General features: G+C 45.1%; 1 protein-coding gene across 1 annotated transcript; it reads left to right on the top strand.

The window, feature by feature from the left end:
- Nucleotides 1-1,967: 1,967 nt before the first annotated feature.
- On the top strand, nt 1,968-7,660 carry NR0B1 (nuclear receptor subfamily 0 group B member 1). Its single transcript, XM_015081710.3, has 2 exons — nt 1,968-3,154; nt 6,369-7,660. The coding sequence occupies exons 1-2, from the start codon at nt 1,984-1,986 to the stop codon at nt 6,611-6,613; spliced, it is 1,416 nt and encodes a 471-aa protein (XP_014937196.2). The 5' UTR covers nt 1,968-1,983; the 3' UTR covers nt 6,614-7,660.
- Nucleotides 7,661-22,891: the final 15,231 nt, after the last annotated feature.

Here is a 22,891-nt window from a genome sequence, read left to right as displayed (position 1 = left end):
TGGAATAATGGCGGTGATGGTGTAAATATCATCTCCTATCCCTCAAGTTATCGCCCATTATCTTAAAAAGGGGGGGAGGGAGAGAATGGTTGATACAGCCTACACTTACCATGTACCAGGCAAACACCTGACATAGAGTAACTCATGTATGGGGACTATCTCACAGAGACTACTGTCCACATTTCACAAATAAGGGAAGTGAGGCACAGGGGGCCTAAGGCTTTCCTGTGGAAAGCTAAATAAGGCCCCCCCACCCCAATGATGTCCATATTGTAATACTCAGAACCTGTGAATATATTATCTCATACGGCAAAAGATTTTGGGGTGAGATTATCCTGAACCATCTCGCTTTGCCCGTTGTAATAAGGGAGATGGAAGCAGAGGTAAGAGTGATGTGGCAAGGAGCCAAGGAATACAGGCAGCTTGTAGATGTTGGAAGAGGCAAGAAAACAGATCCTCCCCTGGAGCTTCCAGAAGGAATGTCACCTTGATTTTAGCCCAGTGAAACTGATTTCAGACTGCCGGCCTCCAGAACTGTAACATAATAAATTTGAGTTGCCTTAAACCACTAGATTTGTGGTAATTTGTTACAGCAGCAGTGGGAAACCAATACATTGCCCAAGGCCACAGAACTACTAAGTGTCAGGGCCAGAATTAAAATTGAGGCAATCTGGTGCCAGGGTTGGAGATTCAACCTCTGTGTTATAGGGCCGCTCACAGACAGAATAAAGTTTCACGTTGAATGCAAATATGTGTCTCCCAGGTTTTCCTTTTAGGCTCAGAATGCCAGGCTCCAGAGAAACTACAAAAGGAAAAAGATAATCCTATACCAGCTGGTATACACTAGTCTTTAGTCCTGGACCCTCGAAATCAATAAACAAACCTCCCATTTTGGAGAGGAGGAATTTGAGGACTAAAGGGCTGTAATTGTGAAGTTCCCCAGCTGGGTGGTGAAACAGTTAGTTATACAACAGGCAGGTGGTGATGTGGAGAGACCCACTGATCTCAGCGCCTGTGGAGAACTCAGGGAAGAAGCCTGCGTGGCAAGATTAAAGGATCCAGGCTTCCTGAAACCTGTGTTTCTCATTATTCAGTTAGGAGGGGTGGAAGAAGAAATGTTAATTACACAACTATCCACGGTAATACCTCTAGAAGAATCCAAAGTTCTCACTGTAGCAACATTTTAGCCCCATTTTGGCAATATTATAGCCCCAAACATTAGCCAGTGTTACATCCTGGTCACTCTACCAGCTCTTTAACACAGCATCTATGACAGACTGGGTGCTGGTAAATATCAAATGGATTAAACAAAAACGCTTTTGACAGCATCCCTAGACCAGTGCTTTTCAAAATTTAAGGTGCATGCAAATCCCCCTGGGGACCTCGTTAAAATGCAGATTCAGAGTCAGAAGGTATGGCTGGGGACTGAGATTGGGCATTTCTACCAAGTTACCATGTAATGCTGATAGCGCGGGTCCAAAGTCTATATTTTTCAAGTTCTCTGAAAATGAGACCTCCCTATACATATGCAAAACATAAGTTATGCAAACTTTGATCACTTAATGAAAGTATGCAAAGTTGGCGCAGAAAAAGATTTTCCCTCCTTTATTAGGCACCTCTGCCCTCCCAATAAAGGAAGCAAATTATATGCCCGGGTTCAAGGGAAAGAGTTCGAACAGTGCCCCCAAATACCTGCTCCCCGCTCTCTTCTCTGTCTTCCAGAGGCAGGGAACGGTGTAATGAGACGAAAGAAGGGTTCAGGAGCTCCCCTGCCTCCGTTCCTCCTCTATTCCCAGCTTTTAAGGAGCATCTGCCCCTTCGGAACCGCTGAGGTCAAGGGCGAACACACCAGAGCACAGCGCCGCGCCCCCCTCCGCGCCCTCGCCCTGGCGGAGACGGCCGATGCGCGTGCGTGCGCGCTTGACATAAATAGATCCCAGGCGGCCGCCACCGGACAGACCCGGGTTCCGGGCACCACGGGCCATGGCGGGCGAGGACCACCAGTGGCAGGACAGCATCCTCTACAACATGCTCATGAGCGCGAAGCAAGCGCACGCGGCTGCGGAGGCGCCCGAGGCGCGGCTGGGGGGCGCGTGCTGGGGCTGCTCGTGTGGCGCGGAGCCCCTGATGGGCAGAGCGGAGCTGCCGCGGGGGCGGACAGGGGCGCTCATGTACCGCTGCTGCTTTTGCGGGGAAGACCACCCGCGGCAAGGCAGCATCCTCTACTGCATGCTCACAAGCGCAAAGGAGGCGCAAGCGGCTGCGGAGGCGCCCAAGGAGCGGCCGGGGGGCGCGTGCTGGGGCTGCTCTTGCGGCTCGGAGCCCCCGGTGGGCAGAGAGGAGCTGCCGGAGAGGCGGGCCATGGCGCTCCTGTACCGCTGCTGCTTTTGCGGTGAAGACCACCCGCGGCAGGGCAGCATCCTCTACAGCTTGCTCACGAGTGCAAAGCAGACGCACGTGGCGCCGGAAGCGCCCGAAGCGCGGCTTAGGGGCGCGTGGTGGGACCGCTCCTACGGCGCCCAGGGCCTGGGGGGCAGAAATGCGCTGCCGGGTGGGCGGGCAGGGGCGCTCCTGTACCGCTGCAGCTTTTGCGGGGACGACCACCCGCAGCAGGACGGCATCCTCCACCACTTGCCCATGAGCGCCAAGCTGGCGCACGCCGCTCCCGAGACGCAGCTCGCGGCCCCTTTCTGGGACCCCCAGTGTGGCGCACAGCGGCGGGTGACCCTCAAGAGTCCACAGGTGGTCTGCGAGGCTGCCTCGGCCGGCCTGTTGAAGACGATGCGCTTTGTCAAGTACTTACCCTGCTTCCAGGTGCTCCCTCTGGACCAGCAACTGGTGCTGGTGCGCAACTGCTGGGCGCCGCTGCTCATGCTCGAGCTGGCTCAGGACCGCTTGAACTTCGAGACGGTGGAGATCACTGAGCCCAGCCTGCTGCAGAGGATCCTCACCACCAGGCGGCGGGAGACCGCGGGCGACGAACCGCCGCCTCTGTCCCCGCTGCCGCCACACTTGGTACGGCCGCTGGAGGCCGGGCATTTGCCGTCTGCCGCTGAAGTCCAAGTCATCAAATGCTTCCTTGCCAAGTGCTGGAGCCTGGACATCAGTACCAAGGAGTACGCGTACCTCAAGGGGACCGTGCTCTTTAACCCAGGTAAGGGCGCAGCCTCGGCGCAGGCTTTTCTCTGTTCAGGAAAGCGCTGGGCAGTGCGTACCCGGGGCGCAGGCACTGAAGAGTTTTCTGGGGTCAGGGGAGTGTGGAGGCACCAGCGAAGAATCGCGAGTGACTCCGCAGAGTTGGGGGAGCTCCAGAAAGCACTCCTAGTGGGTGGACTGCTGCCAGACACTCAGCAGAGAGCAGGGAGGTTGTTTGTTGAGGTTTATTTTCTCTCTAACCCTTTCTATTACTAAGGAAGAGTTTGTGCCTGCAAGAGACAGGGCTGTCCTTACGCTCTAGTTTTTTAAATCCAGTAGTATAGCTTTAAAACAAAAAAGTTCGCGTTCACCGCAAATTCTGCAACATGTTTTCCTGAAACCCAGTTCTGAAATTTACTAGAACTTTTTGTTCGAAGAAATGTACGCAGGCTGGCAAGAAAGTAAACATTACTTAAGGAGTCCTATACCATCCCCCGAGGGCACAGCCGTTCGGGACACTGGACTTAGTGTTTCATGGTTCTGCCCCTGAATGATCATTTTTACGGTCCTAAACAGCTGGACTATCTCATCCTCCGAGTGTCTTTATCAGGGCACCAAGGGGGCAGGGAAAAAACACCAGCAGGGGCCCTGTCTCTTAGAGCTTGCAGAGACCTTAGGCACCTCTTAAGCCCCTCTACCGTTCATCCTTACTCCACCCCATTTGCAGGTTAGGTAGCCTAGTCCCACAATAACCGCCAGTGAGTCGTGGAGCGTGGGTCTCCTGGGCCCCACAGGATGTCTGCTGCAACACTTTCAGGTTGTTACGTGCTGGACACTCTGCCCCACACGGTGCAACCGAATCATGAGAGAATATCTCCCTGGACCGCCCAGCACCTTTTCTTGAGTATGTCATACTACGAGAATTGTGTTTGACCAGAGTCCCTCCAGAAAGGTCACAAGCGGGCACAAAGTTTCCAGGCAACTTGAGTTGGGATAGTTTTTATAGTGTTCCCTTAACACCTTTTTTCCCTAACAGCAAGAGTCTGTGGTTATGTCCTTGCCTCCTGCCCAGTAGTTTTTTGAAAGGGTATAGAGCAGTATTTAATAGGATAATATTTCATTCAGAACTCACATTTCCGTACCTAGAGATCTCTGCTCATCCCAGCCATCATAGTACATCACCTTTTGCTGCTATCATTCTTTTCCAAACTTGGCTGTGGATAAGGAATGCCACGGAGTGTGGGGAGAAGCTAGTTCAAAGTCTTACCAGGCTCTTGCCTAGAGGTTCTGACTTGGTAGCTGCGGTCCAGGGTCTGTGAATCTGCATTTGTAGTAAGTGCCCAAGGTGGTTCCTAAGATCATTTGTGAAATAGCCGTTTTCTCACTCCTTCAGTCAGTGTTGTTAAACATCAACCACATGCCTTGTTATGTTGGAATAAAGAAAGGCAGGGGCTCAGCTTCCAGAAGTTTGTATTCCACGAGTTCCCCTCTTGCCCTCCACCCTGTTTTGTATACTTTGGTCACACACATACACACACACACACACACACACCATCTCTCTCATTCTCTCTCTGCTCTTCTGAATCCTCTCTCACTGAATTTAATCATCTGAGTGTGTTTCAAACAAATGCACCTGCTAATAAGCGTGTGGCCTTTCTTTGCTGTTTAACCTTTTGTGTGTCCTGATCTTTGTGTTTAAACTTTTTTTTTTAATTGTGGAGTCCATTTGTCTGCATTTTCTGTTTCCTGAATTTACTTTATAGGCATGTCTTTTGGGAGGGGGCAGTGTAAAAGGACGGTGAGTTCTGAAAGCAGAGGAAAGTGACAGGGAATTTACAAAATGAGGTTTTAAGGAGCCGTGAATCTGGACCTAGAGGAGCTTCAAGTTGCTGGTGGTGGTTCAGGCAAGCCTCTTCTTGCCTACACCAGTGGAATTCAAACAATAATACGGGGTCTCAAGCCTGGCTAATGAGTGTAGGTACTAGGGGATGTTAATGTGTGTGGCCAGTATAGATGGAGTACAGATGTGGCTTTATTTAATTCTCAATATATCAGATACATTTGCCTATAATAGGAATGACTTGCCTATTACTGTTAGTAATTTTTCAAAGAATGCTGACTGGTCCTGCTAGTCTGTTGGTTACCAGGGTGTTATTGAAATAGTTAACTGCTGGATTTTGTAGGAAAGGGAAGGAAAATTGATTGTCTTCATCACTGAGAACTTTTAAACAGTACAATAAATTCGCAATTATTTAAATACAAGTTAAGGAACTTGACAGTAATATAACTGTCATGCAGCCTCAAAGAACTTTTAAAGCAGCCTCCTCTTACCACCTTCCTGATAAAAACTTCCAGGCACTTTATCTCCCCTGCATTGTATTTGATTCAGTTTTACTGGGGTTTTCACACTATACCGCAAGGAGCTCAAGCATTCCCTGTCAGTAAAGTTACTTTTGAGCCATATGGTGATCCATGATGTTTGCGTGTTTACTTTTTAACCTTTTAAAGACCTCTGACTTTAGTAGACCTCTTTAGTATTATTTTAAAAATGATTTTGCGTTAATCATTAGAATCAATTTTTTTAAACCTTCCCCAATACGGAAATCACAGTACAATGAGCTAAATGGCCAGTGTTATCTCTTAAATTACTAAAGGCCTGGAGATTAGAATCAGCCTGTAGGCAAACAATTAGGATGCAACTCAAGAGTCACTGTTTGTGGCTGTGAGGTTTACCACCACCAGCTGGCTAATCACTGTGTTGGTGGGAAATTCAAGGGAGGATGCTAAAATATTTGTCATCTGGCAAAACCTGTAGTCATTCTCCAATGGCCTGTTTCCCGTAGGTAAAATGTAGAGTGCTCATTTCTGGAAACAATTTTAATGTCTTCCTATTTGCACAGTAAGTTGGAGCCTTGATTCATTAAGTGATATTCTACTGTCATACTGAATAAATGCGTATCTGTTGGCTCCAGCCTAGCAGTTTTCAAATGTGAGGCTACAAACACAGTAACTATTAAATAACTATGTGATAGTTCATTCTTGGAAGCATTGCTTCTGAAAACTTAGAACTGGTTTGGTATTTTATCCTTGTTCTAGAAAGCCCTTTGCAGTAGGAAGCTTGAACTCTTGTTTAATGTGGGAAGGGGCAGAAATGGGTATATTTAAAAAGCGAGCCAAGGATGCTGAGTGAGCTATTTCCAATAAAGAGACTGTTCTCCCTTTTTTTCCTCCAGGCCTGCCAGGCCTGCAGTGCGTCACGTACATCCAGGGACTTCAGTGGGGAACTCAGCAGATACTCAGCGACCACATCAGGATGACGCACAGGGGGCACCACATCAGATTCGCCCAACTGAATAGCGCCCTCTTGCTACTGAGATACGTCAATGCCAGTGTCCTTGCGGAACTGTTTTTCAGGCCCGTCATCGGTTCAGTCAGCATGGATGATATGATGCTGGAAATGCTCTGTGGGAAGTTATGAAGGTGTGGGGGCCACACGGATGCAGTTGACAATGAGAGAAAGATAAGGAACCGGAGGCAGAACAGTGTAAAAAAAAATAATGTAAAATAGCCTTATTTTTCTATGCATATTTTTGTATTCGATTAAAGAAAAACTTGAGTTCTAGACCCTGAGAAAATCCTCTGATCCATACTGTTTCATCGTGAAGAAAAACGTTTACCAGCAGGTAACACATCTCTGTCCATCTTTGAGAAGAGAGCAGGATGTTACTGTCATAACCTCTTTTCACACTTTTAGTGACTCTCTCCAGTGAACCTACTAAAATCAAATCTGTAATAGTAAGTTATAATAAATGTTAAGGTGTTAACCATTAACTTGATTGCAAAAAAAAAAAACCCAGAGCTTAAGCAAGGCTTCAAAAAATATCAAAAACCTAGCCCACAAAAACAAAAATAAAGTTACCTTTGGAGGTGGCACCATAACATTTAATGTGAAGACTCTCCTTGCACCAACTGGAGTTAAGTGGCAATCTGTGAGCACAGAGACACCTGAAAGTGAAGTCAGAGCTTTTCAGAATTTTAGTTTAAGACTTTATGCAATAAAGTTCAACAAGAAACTTGTATTCTATACAGAGGAGCTACAGTTCTAGAAAGCTCAACATTGTTATAAACCCCAAATGGTATCTTATCTTTAAGGTACATTACATATGCGACTGTCACCTTGAACAAGCATGGCATAAAATTATTAAGGGACTTGATTGTTGACTCTTGCTGCCCCTATGAATGTAATCTGTAGAACTAATTCTTCCTTATCCGTGGATAAAACTTAAGGCATTAAATGTTTATCCACTCATAGGTAAGAAATTGCCCATTAGTGATAAATACATCTAGCCCAGGCTACTGACCCGTTGCAAGAAGCCTTAAACTTTAGTGCAGACCCCTTTAGCGGTCTGGCGAATGCCCGGACATCTCAGAATCAGGCTCTGAGAATATCGCAGCAAATAAAATACTTAGGATTGCAAAGGAAATGAATTGTGTCAAAATATAATAAAAATGTTAAATTTTAAAAGTATTTTAAAATGTATAATGTATATGCTTCTTTATCAACACATTAAATAACAAACTGGTGGCAGGTCTAGTATCTACCTTCATTTCAAAGAATGGGCCAATATCATTGAAATTTCAAGATAATTCACAACATCTACAATATGATAAGAAAATATGACCCTTCCATTGGTGACTGACTGCATTGGGGGACCCCAAGATCACCAGCCCATTAATATGTGCTAGAAGTTCTCATGGGACACTGCATACAGTTGTGTTCAGGGCCAAGGCTTAACACGGTGATGTGGGCAGGGTATACAGCCGGCTCACAAGGGGAAGAGGCACAGGCAGAGTACAGAGGAAACCATGTGTCCATATGCAAGTTTCCTCTTGCTTTTCGCTTCCCATGATGGGTCACACAGAGCACACTCTTCCCTAGCAGTGAAAATGGAACATGTATGTGATATTTCTGCCCAGGGAAGCTCTTTGAGACTCAGAGTGTAGGCTTTTTATTGGGGGCCACTCACGTAGACATCTTTTACCTAGCACGTACCAAAATTCCAAACACCCAGAAAGCAAGCAAATGCTCAGTATAACCCCCAATGTTGGCACATTCTAGGCCCGGTGAGTCACTCTCAGGCTTGACAGAAGGGCAAGGAACGCTCCAGACTGAAGTTCCCCCATGTTGGCCAAGGGTCAGCCTTGCCAGGAGGCTGAGGACAGTCTCACTCTTGCTATGTTTAACTCATCTGCATAACCCACTCCCTTGGCCCACGGCCAAGGTGTCTTTACACAATTATCATCAGTAGGACTCCACACAACAGGTTGAGGCCAGCCTCCAGTAGTGGTCGCCCATATGCCCTCTGGAGGTTCTGGACTTCGCCAGTTAAAATACAGACCATGAGCCACAAAGCTCTTAGAAACCCAGGTGGCTTCCTTCATAACTTCCTGTATGAACCCCTTTAAAAAAAAAAACCTGGCCTGAGGAGTCAATTCTGGCCCAGAAAGGCCTGGTAGGTAAGAAGCTATCCCCAAGCCCTCCAAGGCTGAGGCAGTGTCACAATAGGGCACACATCCATCTGAGAGGTACAATCCCCCAGGGTACATGTGTCCCTGGAAGCAAAGAGCTTACAAAGTTCGGGCACCCCACACAGGATGTGCACTGGTCATGCGGTACACGCTACTGGGGGGGCTCCCATAGTGGCTCCCCCCCCCTCCCCGTGCTGCCTCTCACCCCGGGGGTTCTCAGGTGTGCCTTTCAAGAGGAAGTGCCCGATGTGACCAGCTCTGAAGAGTTCCATCAGCAACACTAGTCTGTCGCCTGCTGAGTGTAGAGGGCATGTGGGAGTGCTCTGCCGGTCCTCTGGAATCTGAAGCACTCACGGTCGGTCGCTGGCACAGGCGCCATGGTTTTCCTCCAGGAAGAGGGGAGAGCTTCCGGGAGCAGTTCTGGAATAAAAAAAAAGATCATTTATGGTCTGCCTCCACTGCCATGCCTCCCCATATACCAAGGTTTCGTGGTGGTTTGAACATCAGTGTGCCCCACTCACTGATCCTAACTTTACAGTCTCTCCTAATCATTTCTTTTTTTGCCCAGACATTTCGTTTGGAAGGGTTGTATGCAAGAGGGACACGAGCATTTGCACGGGATAACATTTCTATTCGACTTAACCGGAAAGACACATCATATTCAAGAACTGGCCAGGGTAAAGAAATGGTCAGGATGAAATCCTGATTTTTCAGTATTTTTAAAAAATGGGTTCACATCACCTCTCCTGTCCCCAGACCTCTCGTCCTGGTCATTTATCTGGTGAGCAGCCTAGAAAAGATCCATCCCTTTTCTGGAGACAGCTGCACTGAATGATCCAACTGCCTAAGGTGGGTGCAGTAGGAGAAAGGTGAGGGGTTGAGTCAGACTATCAAGTCATTGTTGCAAAATGCAACTAATCTGGAAAGCAGAACATGGTCAACAGCAGTGACACATCCTGCCCCCAAGGGGTTCCAGAGTCAGATCTGTCAGAGGTGGGTGGAGGGTCACACACACACACACACACCCGCCCCCAGCTGGCAGCTTTCAAGAGGAATCACAGGTTAGGAATGCAGTCACTGTCCTCATCGGAAACACAGAGCCCTTCTGAAGCTTCATTATATACGGTCTCTTTGGAGAACAAGCCCTTTCCTTAGGCATCCCCAAGTGACCCAGCTGGTCTCACCACCATCCATTTACATTTTCATAACTACGACCCAATAGAGGGGTGTCCTAAATTTCCAACAGTCCCAGAGTCTGACTTCTGATCCCTGAGCCTGTATCTGCTTTCAGTTGAGCACAGCTCAGTGCTGGGCGAAACAGCCCAGGGCAGGCAGTATCCGGTGTCAATCTGGGAGTCAGGTCCAGAAAAATAGGATCTGGAAAGTCAGTAAATCAAACATGCCAGCAGCTTTTCCTCCACAGTGGCGAAGCTGAGACACTGTAGGGCCAGGCACTTGTGTTCTAAGTCCAAGTGATGGGCGAGGCTTTCACACGCACTTTTTACCTTGTCGGTCTTAGGATCCAAATTGCCCCATGCACGACTCTGCCCAGCAGGGGCCAGAAAACCATCAGCTCCCAAGGGTCAGAAATCGGATTTTACAAGAACTCATCAGCAAAATTAAAAAATGCTGTATAAAATTCCCAAAGTGTATCTTCATCTGGACATTGGCTCCTTTTTGCCTGAGACTCCAATAGCCAAAACCATAGCAAAAATCATCAGTTATGGAGACTTGTTTCCAATATTATGAGTTCAAATTTCAAACCGCCCACCCGTGACAAAAAGCAAGGGAGCTGTGGCCCATTTACACTTAGTTTTTGCAGCTATCCCTGGTTGAGATGACCCCTCTAGCATTTACGAAATTGAAAGCATAACGTTCTACATTATTTTTTTAATCATCTATCCAGACACAAGAGCCACAAAATGCAAAGCTGTGATTTAAATTTCCTTAAAAAAAAAAAAAAAAGAATTACAAGTCTATGCAAACCCCTGACATTAAATTCACCATTTACAGGGTTCACATCGCGGCTGCCAGGAGAATCCAGCAGGACTATGGGCGGGGACCGCTGCAGTAGCAGCTAGGCTGAAAAAAAAATGGCTGGGGTGTTTCTTTTCTCATTCTTTTTCCTCTGCTTTATCTAAAGCCCTGCTCTGGCCTTTTTTCCTCCCGCTTAGAGGACAGAGCAGGCACAAACTAATTTTTATGTTTGGCCCTTTCTCCCCCTGCCCAGAGGAAGGAGAGAGACAAATCATCACCTGAGCTGTGGCTGTTGTTCCCTTACGGTAGCTGGAGGATCCAGTGAGTGAGCCAACTCTCCTAGGGATGGATTCTTTTGACATTGCATACGTTAACTTGGACCTCTGATCACAAACATGCCGCATACCATGGGAACGCCACAGCCACTCGCCTACGAGGGTTTTGTCATGACCTGCCCCCACCCCACCTCTTTCTTTCCCCAGAACGAGGTTGTGGCTGTATTTCAGTGGGTTACGTAAGTCAGCCAACTCCACCATTGTGTTGGAGGTCCCCGCGACCACCCCACATGCAAATATTTCGCTAGACGGTCTCAGGGCACTTGCATATAGCTGTGATCACAGCTAATTTATAGTGAGGCAGAGAAGGTAGCCAGCCAGAACAGAAAGGAAAAAGACATAGGTGGAATCTGAAGGAATCCTCTGCAGCCTTCCTTCCTCCCCTGACGGGTCATCCAGGATGCACTCTTCTCCCTCGACCCCCCCTTCCCCCAAACAAAAACTAGCAACGTGTGTGCACTGTTTCTTCCCCGGGGAGCCCATCAGAGACTCAGCGTCCCGGGCTTATACTAGGGCTGCTCACAAAAGCACCATCCACCGCTCATGTAAGAACTCCAGACTCTGAGCAGCAAAGCTGGTGCTCGGCAGAGGCCACACTGTCTGCACAAACAGTCCAGGATCACTGAGCGAAGGGTGGGAATACTCCCGAAATCAGAGTCCCTAGATTTAAAAAAATTTTTTTAATGTTTATTTGTTTTTGAGACAGAGAGAGACAGAGCATGAACAGGGGAGGGTCAGAGAGAGGGAGACCCAGAATCCGAAGCAGGCTCCAGGCTCTGAGCTGTCAGCACAGAGCCTGACGCGGGGCTCGAACCCACTGAGCGTGAGATCATGACCTGAGCCGAAGTCGGCCGCTTAACCGACTGAGCCACCCAGGCGCCCCAAGAGTCCCTAGATTTAGCCACGAGCCAGCCTTGCTAGCGGGTCTTTCGAAGGATAATGCTCCTGGGCTTGCTGTGGTAATTCTTTTCTCCACAGGCACTGCTAATACTTCTGTGTTGTGTTACATGCATCCATAATTAAAGGAGAGGCTACATTTCCGTGAGAGGTTAACAAAAATAACTATTTTGTCCCCTTCAAGTTCACAGAAAGCCCAATTTCCATCCATCGGCTCCTTCAAGAGAGGGAAAGTCCACCGACTAGTGATTCAGAACCAGTGAGATTTGATGGCTCATTTTTTTCCCGGTCTAAGACTTTTCCAAGTTTCCTGCCTGCAGCGGACAGCAGGGGCTTCTAATCTCCGCCCCCACTTTGTAGCTCTAGTTGTACTTCCGTATTTGCACGGGATCACAGCGTTGGAAGGAATCAAGGAGGAAGAACAATACAGAAGAGTTCTCAGCTGGCTGATTCAAATCTTACAGTTTTCTCCAGCCACAGCAGATGTTTCACGTTGACTCTCCTCGTGGGCGTTTGCAGAGATTATTTGGAGAACTTTCTTCATGTTTCCCTCAACCCTGATCTCTTTGCATCTTCTTCAATCCCTAGAGAGCTTGCTGTCTCTCCAGCTCCTGCTAAGTCTTTCCACCCCGCCGGGCAACTCTTTGGGACAGGGTCGAAGATATACCTGTGGCAGCATGCCTGTGCTCTCTCTCTTCCCCCCTCTGGAAGGGAAACACTCTTTTTTGTTGTTTTTTCAGTTGTGTGTGTGTGTGTGTGTGTGTGTGTGTGTGTGTGTTGCTTTTTTTGTTTTGTTTTGTTTTGGTTTTTTGCTCTTGCAAGCTTTGAGAGTGTGGTTGCCCAACTCAGCCACCGGTTTCTGTGCTCCGCTCTTCTGTGTTCTCCGTAGCCTGTCTGTTGCCCTTAGATTTCCCGGCGAGAGACCCACACTAATCCTTGGTGTTCTCCACACTGCAAGGACACTGATTAGCTCTACAAGTTGCCTCCTTAAAGTCCTTTGGTTGACTTCAGTTGCGAGGGCAAGTACGTCTGCCACTCCACCTTTGAGGTACCCTCAACTTTCACAAAGGGCTCCCTCAAACTTTCCTTTCACCTTCCCCATTTCCATACTCAGATGTGGGCACACAGGATATTCCAATCTTTGTCTTGATTTCACCTTCTTCCTTCTCTTTCACTCTCCTGTTTTTAAATTCTTTTTCTTATAAAATTATAAGGGAAGAGTGCAAGAAACGATTTGAATGTTTCACGAACACTGCCATGGCTGTGGAAAAGCAGTTCTGGGGTTCCAGTGGCTACTTCACAGAGCTGCTGATACTATCTGTAAAGATTAGTTCGGTTTACAATATTCTTCTTTACAATTGCTAATATATCAGAGAGGTTCACACCTTAGTCAGAACTATTAAATTACATGTCCTTCCTTTTGAAGGACCACCAAGAGGAGGTGCACTGAATAAATGGGAATAAATGGGAGTTTGTCCCTACCGAGGGAGAAGAGGATTTTTGGATTAGTCTTCTTAGGGAATTTCCATCTGGATATAAATAAGAGGTTGGTGGAAAGATGGGGGGGGGGCAGATGAGAGGGCCTGACAATAGGCAGAAGAAGGTCTTCGGATAGAAGTCACCATGACCTAACTAACTTCCTACTTAGAAATTCTGTCTGGGTGACTGCAGTGACCCCACTTTTGCTGCCCTCTTTTTCCATCATTGGTTAATGGCACCCCCTGTGACACTATAGTTACTGTGTCATTTTGACTCGTTTTCCTATCACATTTTGGGAATATATGATGAAACTTAGCCACTGAAGTGAAGGGGAGTGACAGACTACTACGGAGAGAACAAAACCCCATATATATTTTCTACAGAAAACAGAATGTAAAGATAAGTAGAACAGAAGTAGGAAGGTAATACACAGCAGAGGATGGGCGACAAAATAATCAGGAAAAGGGGAAAAATAAATTTGTAATATAAAATGCACGTCAGATTGACCTAAAATAGCCTACATTGTTGCATTGTTTGTTTTACTCCTACAATGGGGATACAAATAACCATAGTATATTTCAAATAAAAAAGCTACAATTGATTGTACCAAACCATGTTTTGGGTGCTTTTCATGGAGTATACATTTCAATCCCTACAATACCTCTACAGGTTAAATACTATCCCAGATAAGTAAGTCAAGGCTCAGCAAGTGGGTATCTTTCTCAGGATCCCCTCACTAGCATAAGGCGCGGCTGGAATTTGGAAGTAATCCTGCCTCGTGAGTGCCTCTCAGTTCCCATCCCTAGACCGCACTGCCTCCAGTGTAGCTGCAAAAGTGACATACAAGTAAATCTATCTGTGACACTTTGTAGAATGCATGGAACACACCTCATGTTAATATCCAGGTGGCCAAGACTACTTTTGGGTTTTGATGGTGGGTAAGTCTGGCGGTTCGTCCGTTGGGGTTGTGTAGTTACAATGGATACGTTTTCCAAAACAGAAACTGGGACCCAAGGTTTGACGAAGAGAGTTTCAGGTTTGTACCCATGTCTACTTGAAAAATCTTCTGAAGATATAAAGTGTCCAATAGGTTTCATTGTATGGTTAACAACTCACCTTCATTGAAAAGAAAAATAAAGCCACACGAAATACGGTCCATGTGGGGGAAATACCAAACATAGGGTTCTGTGAAACATACTTTTCTCCTTTGGGAGAGAAAAATCCAAAAAGCCAAATGCTTTTGGTGCTCTCAAGTCCAGGCTTTACCCTTGCTCATTTAGTCACAAACCTTGTTTAGCTAGGGACTTTGAAGCCATTTCACGCTTCAATGCAGAAAGGTAATTAATGTTGGGATTTTGACATTTAAAAACACACGCAGAGGATTTAATAACATTGATGTAATTACAATGCTTTAAGTGGCTATTTCTTTTCTTACCTCCACAAAGTAATTGTAATAGAGTCTGATGCTACTATTATCACTGCTCTTTAAATTATAAACAAGGGAATTGCCAATGTGGAAAATGTATCCTAATTTAAATTAGGCATAACATGTAGAATAGCAAAATACAAGGAGCCTTGCTTCCTTCGTTTCCTTTCTTTCCAATACAAAATAAAAATGATTACTTTTAATTAGCCCCAAACCCACTCATACATATATCTGGTTAAATACTGTGAATTGTTTATTTGGCGGTCTTATAGCAGACAGCATTTAAACAGTGGAAAAATGATAAATCTTGTCTAATCAATTGCATGGTTGCATCTGTGGTTCCATGCCTAACCTGAGAATGGCATTTCTCACTGGCCACGCCAAAAAAAAAAAAAAAAAAAAAATTGAAACTAAATCCTCTGGTTTATAGACAGTTTCATTATTTAGTATTATAATTGCTAACACAGTATGAAGGGGTGTGTATGCAGACTACAGATGCTCACGTGCGAACTGGATCACTTTTTTAAAAATTTTTTTATGTTTATTCATTATTGAAAGACAGAGAGAGACAGAGCACAAGCAGGGGTGGGGCGGAGAGAGAGGGGGACACAGAATCCGAAGCAGTCTCGAGCTGTCAGCACAGAGCCTGACGCGGGGCTCGAACTTACTAACTGCAAGATCATGACCTGAGCCAAAGTCGGACGCTCAACCGACTGAGCCACCCAGGCGCCCCTGGATCACTTTTAAGATGCAAGACATATTCCCTGCAGTGCGCACCACTGTCTCTCTCTCTCCAGATATATATATATATATATATATATATATATATATATATATATGCATATGGATATATGCGTATATATATATATGCATGTATACATGCGTATATATATGTGTGTGTGTGTGTGTGTGTGTGTGTGTGTGTGTATCCTATCCTATTTTTATTCATTTGGGTTATCTTCTGGACTTCTAGGGATCATGTGAGTTTATTACTCTTGATTGAGATAATGAAAGAAACAGATAAATGTTATATTGGCTATTATATTAAAAAATAAAACCTTGGACACCTAGGCTAGATAAATATGTGTGCGTGCTCCAATTATTCATTTCTTGACTCTTAGCCCCAAATCGTCCATTTTTTGCCTTGCTTTGTGATATCCGAGGCACACCCCATAAACACTCCTCTTTGCCAGTGGTGCAATGCATGTTGGTTTCAACAATAGAAAAAATTTAAGAGATGCTGCCAGGCAATAGCACAGAAGACACTTTCCTTCCGGGTTCCGGTCCCCCTTTCTTATTACTCAGCAAAGGAGCCCACCAGTCCTCATAGATCAGCGCCAGCCAGCCACACCCTCTGGCCACCCCGTCCCCACCAGCTATAATCTGTGTCCTCTGGCAAGTTTCTTTGACCCTGGAGGATGACCGTTCCCTCGCTCTTTGAAGAGGTCTGAAGCTCAGTCTTGGGGGGACCCTCTGCTAAGTTATTGCACTTTCTCTGCCAACTCTCCTCAGCCTAGATATTGGGGTTGTATTAGAACTTGCTATCCGTAGACCCTCAGAGTCTTCTTTAACCCATTTAGTGTTTAATTCCCTTTTATTCATTATGAATTCTTTATGTTAATCTTCTCTATTCAAATTATAGTGCTGTTTCTGTTTCCTCAACAGACCCAGACTGATACCATGAGCAACTGAGGTCTAGAGAATTTTATTCTAGATAAAAGACACCAAAAACTCTTAGACATAAGGTTAACAAAGTGTTCCAGGAAAAAGAAATTGAAGCGTGATCTACTGTATGCCAAGTTTCAGTTCTATGTACACAAAGGTCTACTTCTTTGAATGTTATTTAATATCAGCACACTTTAATAAGTGCTAATGGCAATAGCTGTCTTTCTCATTGAGAGGAAGCTGAGAAACAGGGACATGAATTTTCAGCCTAAGATATCTGAAGTTCGGCTAAGGAAGAATTTGAAGAAAAATCAACCTCCAGGGATACATGTAAGGCTTAGAGAAAGTCACGTAGTTGGGGCCCTTCCCTCAGTTATCATCTAATCCACGTGCCAACAAAATGTCAGGAAATTACACTGAGATGCATTGGGTATCCTTTGTTCTCAGAACATTTTCTTCTCTTTGTATACAGTTGAGGATTTGCAGATCAATAATCATTTTGATTTCAGCATGCAATTACATTCTCTGCTTGAGTTCCTCTGAGTTATGCACAAGGCTTTGGGCTCTGATGCCACTGTGTATTTGTTCTTCTGCTGTGGTTTCAGTGCATGCTGATGGCAAGTTAAATTATGAAAACCCTCAGCCTTTAATTCCATCAAGATGTGAATGTCAAAGAAAGGCAAAGTTACAAATTAGGTGGTACTAGGAAACTTGAGCCTGGCTCGACACGAGAGTACCCCCATACTTTTCATTTGGGGAGGGCATCGAGGGAGAAGTTGAACGTATGCTACAAGGACACCTGTAACCCAGCCCTGTGAACTCATCTGCTGACAGGTCACATGAAGACTTGCCTAGAAAATTTCCATTAATAAGGCCAAAGATATAAACAAAATTTAACAGATAGTAAAATTGCTCTCCATATTGAGAGAGCCATTTATACGAGGTACGTCCTCCCTCAAAATGGTAGGGGTTGTGGCCTCTCAGGCAAGGGTTTGCAGTGAGCAAGTAATTAGAGCAAGCAGCTTTAGAGTTCAATTCCATCCAAGTAATACACACCCTGAATCTCTGTAACGTGCAACCTACTACGCCTTCAAGAGGCTTAACACAGAAGAAGCAGATGGTTGACCCTGAAGTATTCCACTATTAATGCTTCACACCTAAACAGTAACCCCAGCTCCTGCATTTTGACTGTGGTTGGGATAGAAATAAACCCGTTCCTTTATGCCACCATTATTCTTCCCTCTGCAGTGCACCTCCCATTTTTGTCAGTGATTTTACTCTAGCTAAGGGCAAAGCAAAGCAGGAAGTGGAATAATTCTGAAATCGTGTAAACGAAAGTTTGACTCTTTGTTTCAAAATATTTAGGTAATTGTCTCGTACCCATCTTTGTTGCTCTAGTAGATGCCCTTCATGAACAGGAAACTGGCAAACCTGTGAAAGGCGCACTCGTCAGTGCCGAGCCATTTAGGCAGAATAATTTTGACCATGCTGTGTTGATGGCGTTTGCACCATCATCAGCTCCTTCCTCATAGAGGACATCTATTTATTTAATAAACATTTACTTTCCACATATGCCAAACATATCAACAAAACGAAAGCTAGACCATTTGCCCAAATCTGAGGAGGCAAAATCCTGTGAGAGGCCTTTCTGCTAGTTAATCTCTCTCTCAAAATACAGATTTGCAAAAGGTTAAGTGAAGGTGCCCTGCACTGCTCCCACATTATTCCAAAGGTATTCATTTTAATTTTTTTAATGTTTACTTTTGACAGAGAGAGAGAGAGACAGGCAGACGGAGAGGGGGACACAGAACCCGAAGCAGGCTCCAGGCCCCGAGCTGTCAGCACAGAGCCCAATGCAGGGCTCGAACCCACAAACTGCGATTTCATGACCTGAGCTGAAGTCCGACGCCTCACCGACTAAGCCACCCAGGCGCCCCTCAAAGGTATTCATTTCATTTAACAAATTCAAATATAAATTAGAGGCCTTTAGTGTTTTGGGGATTTTAGGAATGGCAAGGTATTAAGGTCTCTTCTTCTGGAAATGTATGAGCCACCAATTCAGATGATAAGAAAAAAAGCCTGCCTTCACTTTAGCGATCTGAACCCCATCACAGAAAGAAGTGAGTCTCATACTCTATCTGCTGAGCTAGCCAAACAACTGTCCATCAACAGATGAATGGATAAAGAGGTAGTATATACATACAATGGAATCCTATTCGGCCTTAAAAATGGAAATCCTGCCATTTGTTATTACGTGTATAAACCTGGAGGACATTATGCTAAGTGAAATAAGCCAGTCACAGAAGGACAATTACTGCATGATCCTACTTACAGGTACCCAAAATAGTCAACTGCTAGGAGCAGAGAGTACCATAATGGTTCCCAGGAACTGGGGAGAGGAAGTAAGAAGGAGTTGTTGTTTAGTTGGCATAAAGATTCAGTTATGCGAAATGAATTAGTTCTAGAGGGCCTGCTGTACAGCTACGGCCAATAATACTGTATTGGGCACTTAACACTGTGTCAAGAGGATAGATCTCAAGCTACGTGTTCTTACCACAAAAAACAAAACAGACCAGAAAAACCCCCAAAGGGACACAGGAAAACTTTGGGCGGTGATGGATATGTCTCTTACCTTGATTTGGGTAATGGTTTCACAGGTGTAGGCATATGCCTAGACTCATCAAACCGTCTACATTGAAAATGTATAAACTAAAAATTAATGTATAAATTAAATTAATAATGTGTACATTAAAAATAAAAAAAAATGGGGACACCTGGTGGCTCAGTCGGTTAGGTATTCGACTCTTGGTTTTGGCTTAGGTCATGAACTTCTGGTCCATGGGTTCAAGTTCCATGTCAGGCACACAGCCTGCTTGGGATTCTCTCTCTCTCCCTCTCTCTGCCCCTCCCCTGCTCATGTGTGGGCTTTCTCTCTCTCAAAATAAATACATAAAACTTAAAAACCAAAACAAAACAAAAACATGCAGTTTTTTGTCTACAAAAAAAACACTAAGTCAAAACAAATCAGCCAATGTCTGCAACCATTTGCCATTTGTGGCAGGTGAGTTCACTTTTTTGAAATATATTTTTTTAATGTTGATTTATTTTTGAGAGAGAGAGAGAGAGACCGAGCCTGAGCGGGGGAGGGGCAGAGAAAGGGAGACACAGAATGTGAGGCAGGCTGCAGTCTCCACGGTGACAGCACAAAACCTGACGCAGGGCTCCAACTCACCAACCGCAAGATCATGACATGAGCCAAAGTTGGATGCTTCACCAACGGAGCCACCCAGGCGCCACCGAGTTTGCTGGAATATTTTAAAAGGTCTAGCACTGTTCTCAAGAACCATTATACCTGAGTCTTTTCTCATGTTGCCTCCATCTTCCTAAAGTTCCACCTGAGAGTTTTAAAATCCTGTCTACTTTTCAAGGCCATTCCAATCCTTTCTCCAGGAGAAACTATTTTATCTGTCAAACCAGTATAATCTCCTCTTCTCCACAATACTTCCTTAACGTTTGGGTTTTTTTTTTTTTAAGTTTTATAACATCAAAGAATACCATAAGAGTGAAAAGCCTCATTCCTCTATGATGTTTTGTTTTTATTAGTGTGTCAGGAAGATATCACATTATTTTATTTTCATTAATGTGAGGGGGCAGGAAGATTACTCGAATTACACTTCCTAAAAGACAAATATATTTTTCCGGTTAAATTACTCCAATACTGAGGCCCAAACTAACGTCACCATTGGAAAATTACAAAAGGAAAGTGAAAAACCTCAAAGATTTCCATGCAAAATACTGCCCTGCCTCCAGCCCTGCTTGAGTACCTGTGTCTGGAATCCCAACTCAGAATGTGAATAGGTGCTCCTGCAATCCTCGCCGCTTCTGAATAGTGGCTGCTTCGGGAAACCTCTTTCCGAGTCTCTTCAGAGCCCCAGGGCAGGCAGCAGCTGAAAGCAGTTCGGTGGGGACATTTCCTTGCTTTGGGAGACAGCACAGGTAGCCTCATTGGCTGCAAAGCGAAAGCGGTGGCTGTGGTGGGCGAACAGAGGTTCTCTGATGTCCTTCTTCAAGTTCAAGATAACATCTCTGCAAAGTGGGGTGGTTTTCCTCCTCTCTAGGAGCCCCTGCAGTAACTCCTCTCAACTTCCTATCGAAACTCAAGGGCCTGGAAGAGGTTCTCCACCCCCGAATTTATGTAATTTTCTTCTCTCCAAGTATGAAGATTTACAGTAAAAGTTAAGCTACCTCATGGAGAACAGAAGGAAACTTTCAGCCTATTAGGACTTTGACGCCTGGGACAGGAGGAGGAATTAAGTAAATGATGATTTAGTAAAATTTCTTCTGTGAAAAAAAAATCCTATGGTTGGAGCAGGAATGGGTCGGGTTTGGCAGGCCAGCATCCACTTACTTTCCCTAAAAACACTCACCAGCTGGCTTTGAGGAATTACTTCTTCCTTGACGGCAGGCTGGTGGGTTGTCAACACAGGCTCCGTCCTATCCCAGCTAAGAGGGTGGCAAGTGACCCGATCCAAACCCGTGTAAATCTTGGCCAGAGAAAGAAAGATTGACAGTGGTTGGAATTTCATTCCTCCCTCGGGTGGGAGATCGAGGGAGGGCTGTTCTGACTGTCCCAACTGCTGATTCCTGCTTGGCAGCTTGTAAGACAACCTTTGGGCCTGGCCCAATGAAAAACCTAGCGTCTGATAGTTTTCCACACTATTCTGTTTGACTATATAATGGTATAACTGAGAAAAATTAGCGATAGAACGACAACTGGTGTCTCAGGTGAGTTGGGCCCTTATTACCTGCTCCATGGTTTGCCTGACAGCGTCAAGAGACTAAGCACCAAGTGTATCAACATTAAGCATGGAAGGGGATCTGCGTGATTCTGTGTGCTTCGCGGAAAAAAATGTGTAGCTTATGAAAATATTTTGGACGCTTCAAAGAGAGCTGACAAACAGTGCTTTGGAGAGGTTCTAAACCTCAGGCATCAACAAACTGAATGATGAAAACATGAATTCCTCCTCGTCTCTTTTACATAAGATTGCTTGCAGTAATAAATACTAGTATAGTCGGGGATGTAGTCAACTGTACATTGTCTGAATGGAAAGCCAGAACAATTTGTTCCCATGTAAAATTTATACCATTAGTTGGAGAATCTGCAGTGCTGTGAAAAGATCATTTCTTTTAAAACATTTATACGTGATAAAACAATATAAGCCAGCAATTCTGGACTGATTCACTTATTAGTGTACCTTGTCATGCAGAAGTTTCAATGCCAGTGTGTTTCTCTATAAGAGGTTCTAGTGCTTTAGGACTGAAGTTTCTCTGCTGTTTCAACAAAAGAGAGAAAAAAAACAATAAATAAACCATGTTGAGGATATGGTGGCATCACAACATAAGCCCCCACAATGGAAGGCAACTATATTAAATGTTACCCTCAGAGATTCTTGAGGGAAGGCGTCCTGCAGTGTCCCACAGACTGCGCTTCATAGGCGGGCACCGGATTAAACGGTTTTCTCATGCTTCAGGCTCACGTTTGGCAAAAAATAAAAAACGGCTTTTATAAAACAGCGGGACCACATCCATTGAGGCAAGATGATCCCACTGTCAGAACTACTGGGATGCAGACCGTGAGAGAGATCCACCTGTCTCATCTCAGGCTACCTCCCAGGGTTAACAGAGCTAGAATTTTCCACACACTGAGTGCTGGGCCAGCTGACTTCTCAAAAGCCACACATATGGTAGACAAGACTCTACTATAGACGAGTGGCTAATCCTTAAGACAGACATTAACTCAACGAAAGCCCGTTTTATGGTGCTTTACTGTGGTTTATAACTCCATCTTGTGGTTTATTTTATTAGCTGGTAATCAGCTGGTAATTTGACTGCCATCCAAAGTTAGTTAGTTAACCAATAATAGTAGATAATGTGCAAGGTTCTTAACGAACTTTATCAAATTTAATCCTGAAAAGTGGGTATTATCTCTGTTACATAGACTCTTTTTAAAAAGTCTGGGCTTTTCTTTTCCCGGACAGTATTGCCCCTACCCTTTGCCCCTACCCTTTACCTACAATTTTTGTTGCCAATCACATTTCCTCAAACTCGGTAACATCAATATGATACTCATTATCTTTTGCTGTCCTGGGATAAGTGTCTCTTTAACATGCCTTTCCAAATCTTTGTGCTTGGAGGACAATCCTTCCTATGGAACAGGTATGAATCTCAACCTATAATGTCATTGTTTGAGAGATACCAGTTGTTTATTTCTTTAAATCAAATCAAACTGACCCTAACAGTAAATCCGCAGGGCCAGCGCGATATTCAACCCTAATCATTCTTCAGACTTCCCCTCTCCGTGCCTCGGCCCCCAATCCTGGGTCTAATGATAACCCCTGAGCTGCTCGTGGTCCTAACGCCCCTCCCTGTAACTCCTTGCCATGCCTGA

The sequence above is a fragment of the Acinonyx jubatus genome, chromosome X (genome assembly GCF_027475565.1).
Source record: "Acinonyx jubatus isolate Ajub_Pintada_27869175 chromosome X, VMU_Ajub_asm_v1.0, whole genome shotgun sequence".
Lineage (NCBI taxonomy): Eukaryota > Metazoa > Chordata > Mammalia > Carnivora > Felidae > Acinonyx > Acinonyx jubatus.
The sequence above is the reverse complement of the archived record's forward strand: the minus strand, read 5'-3'. Positions and strand labels throughout refer to the sequence as shown.

What these genes read in the sequence shown, in the direction of transcription:
- NR0B1 (XM_015081710.3), top strand. Translation starts at nt 1,984, where the DNA reads ATGGCGGGCGAGGACCACCAGTGGCAGGACAGCATCCTCTACAACATG. An exon ending in GACCGTGCTCTTTAACCCAG is followed by an intron (nt 3,155 to 6,368) that starts GTAAGGGCGCAG and finishes TTTTTCCTCCAG; the next exon opens with GCCTGCCAGGCCTGCAGTGC.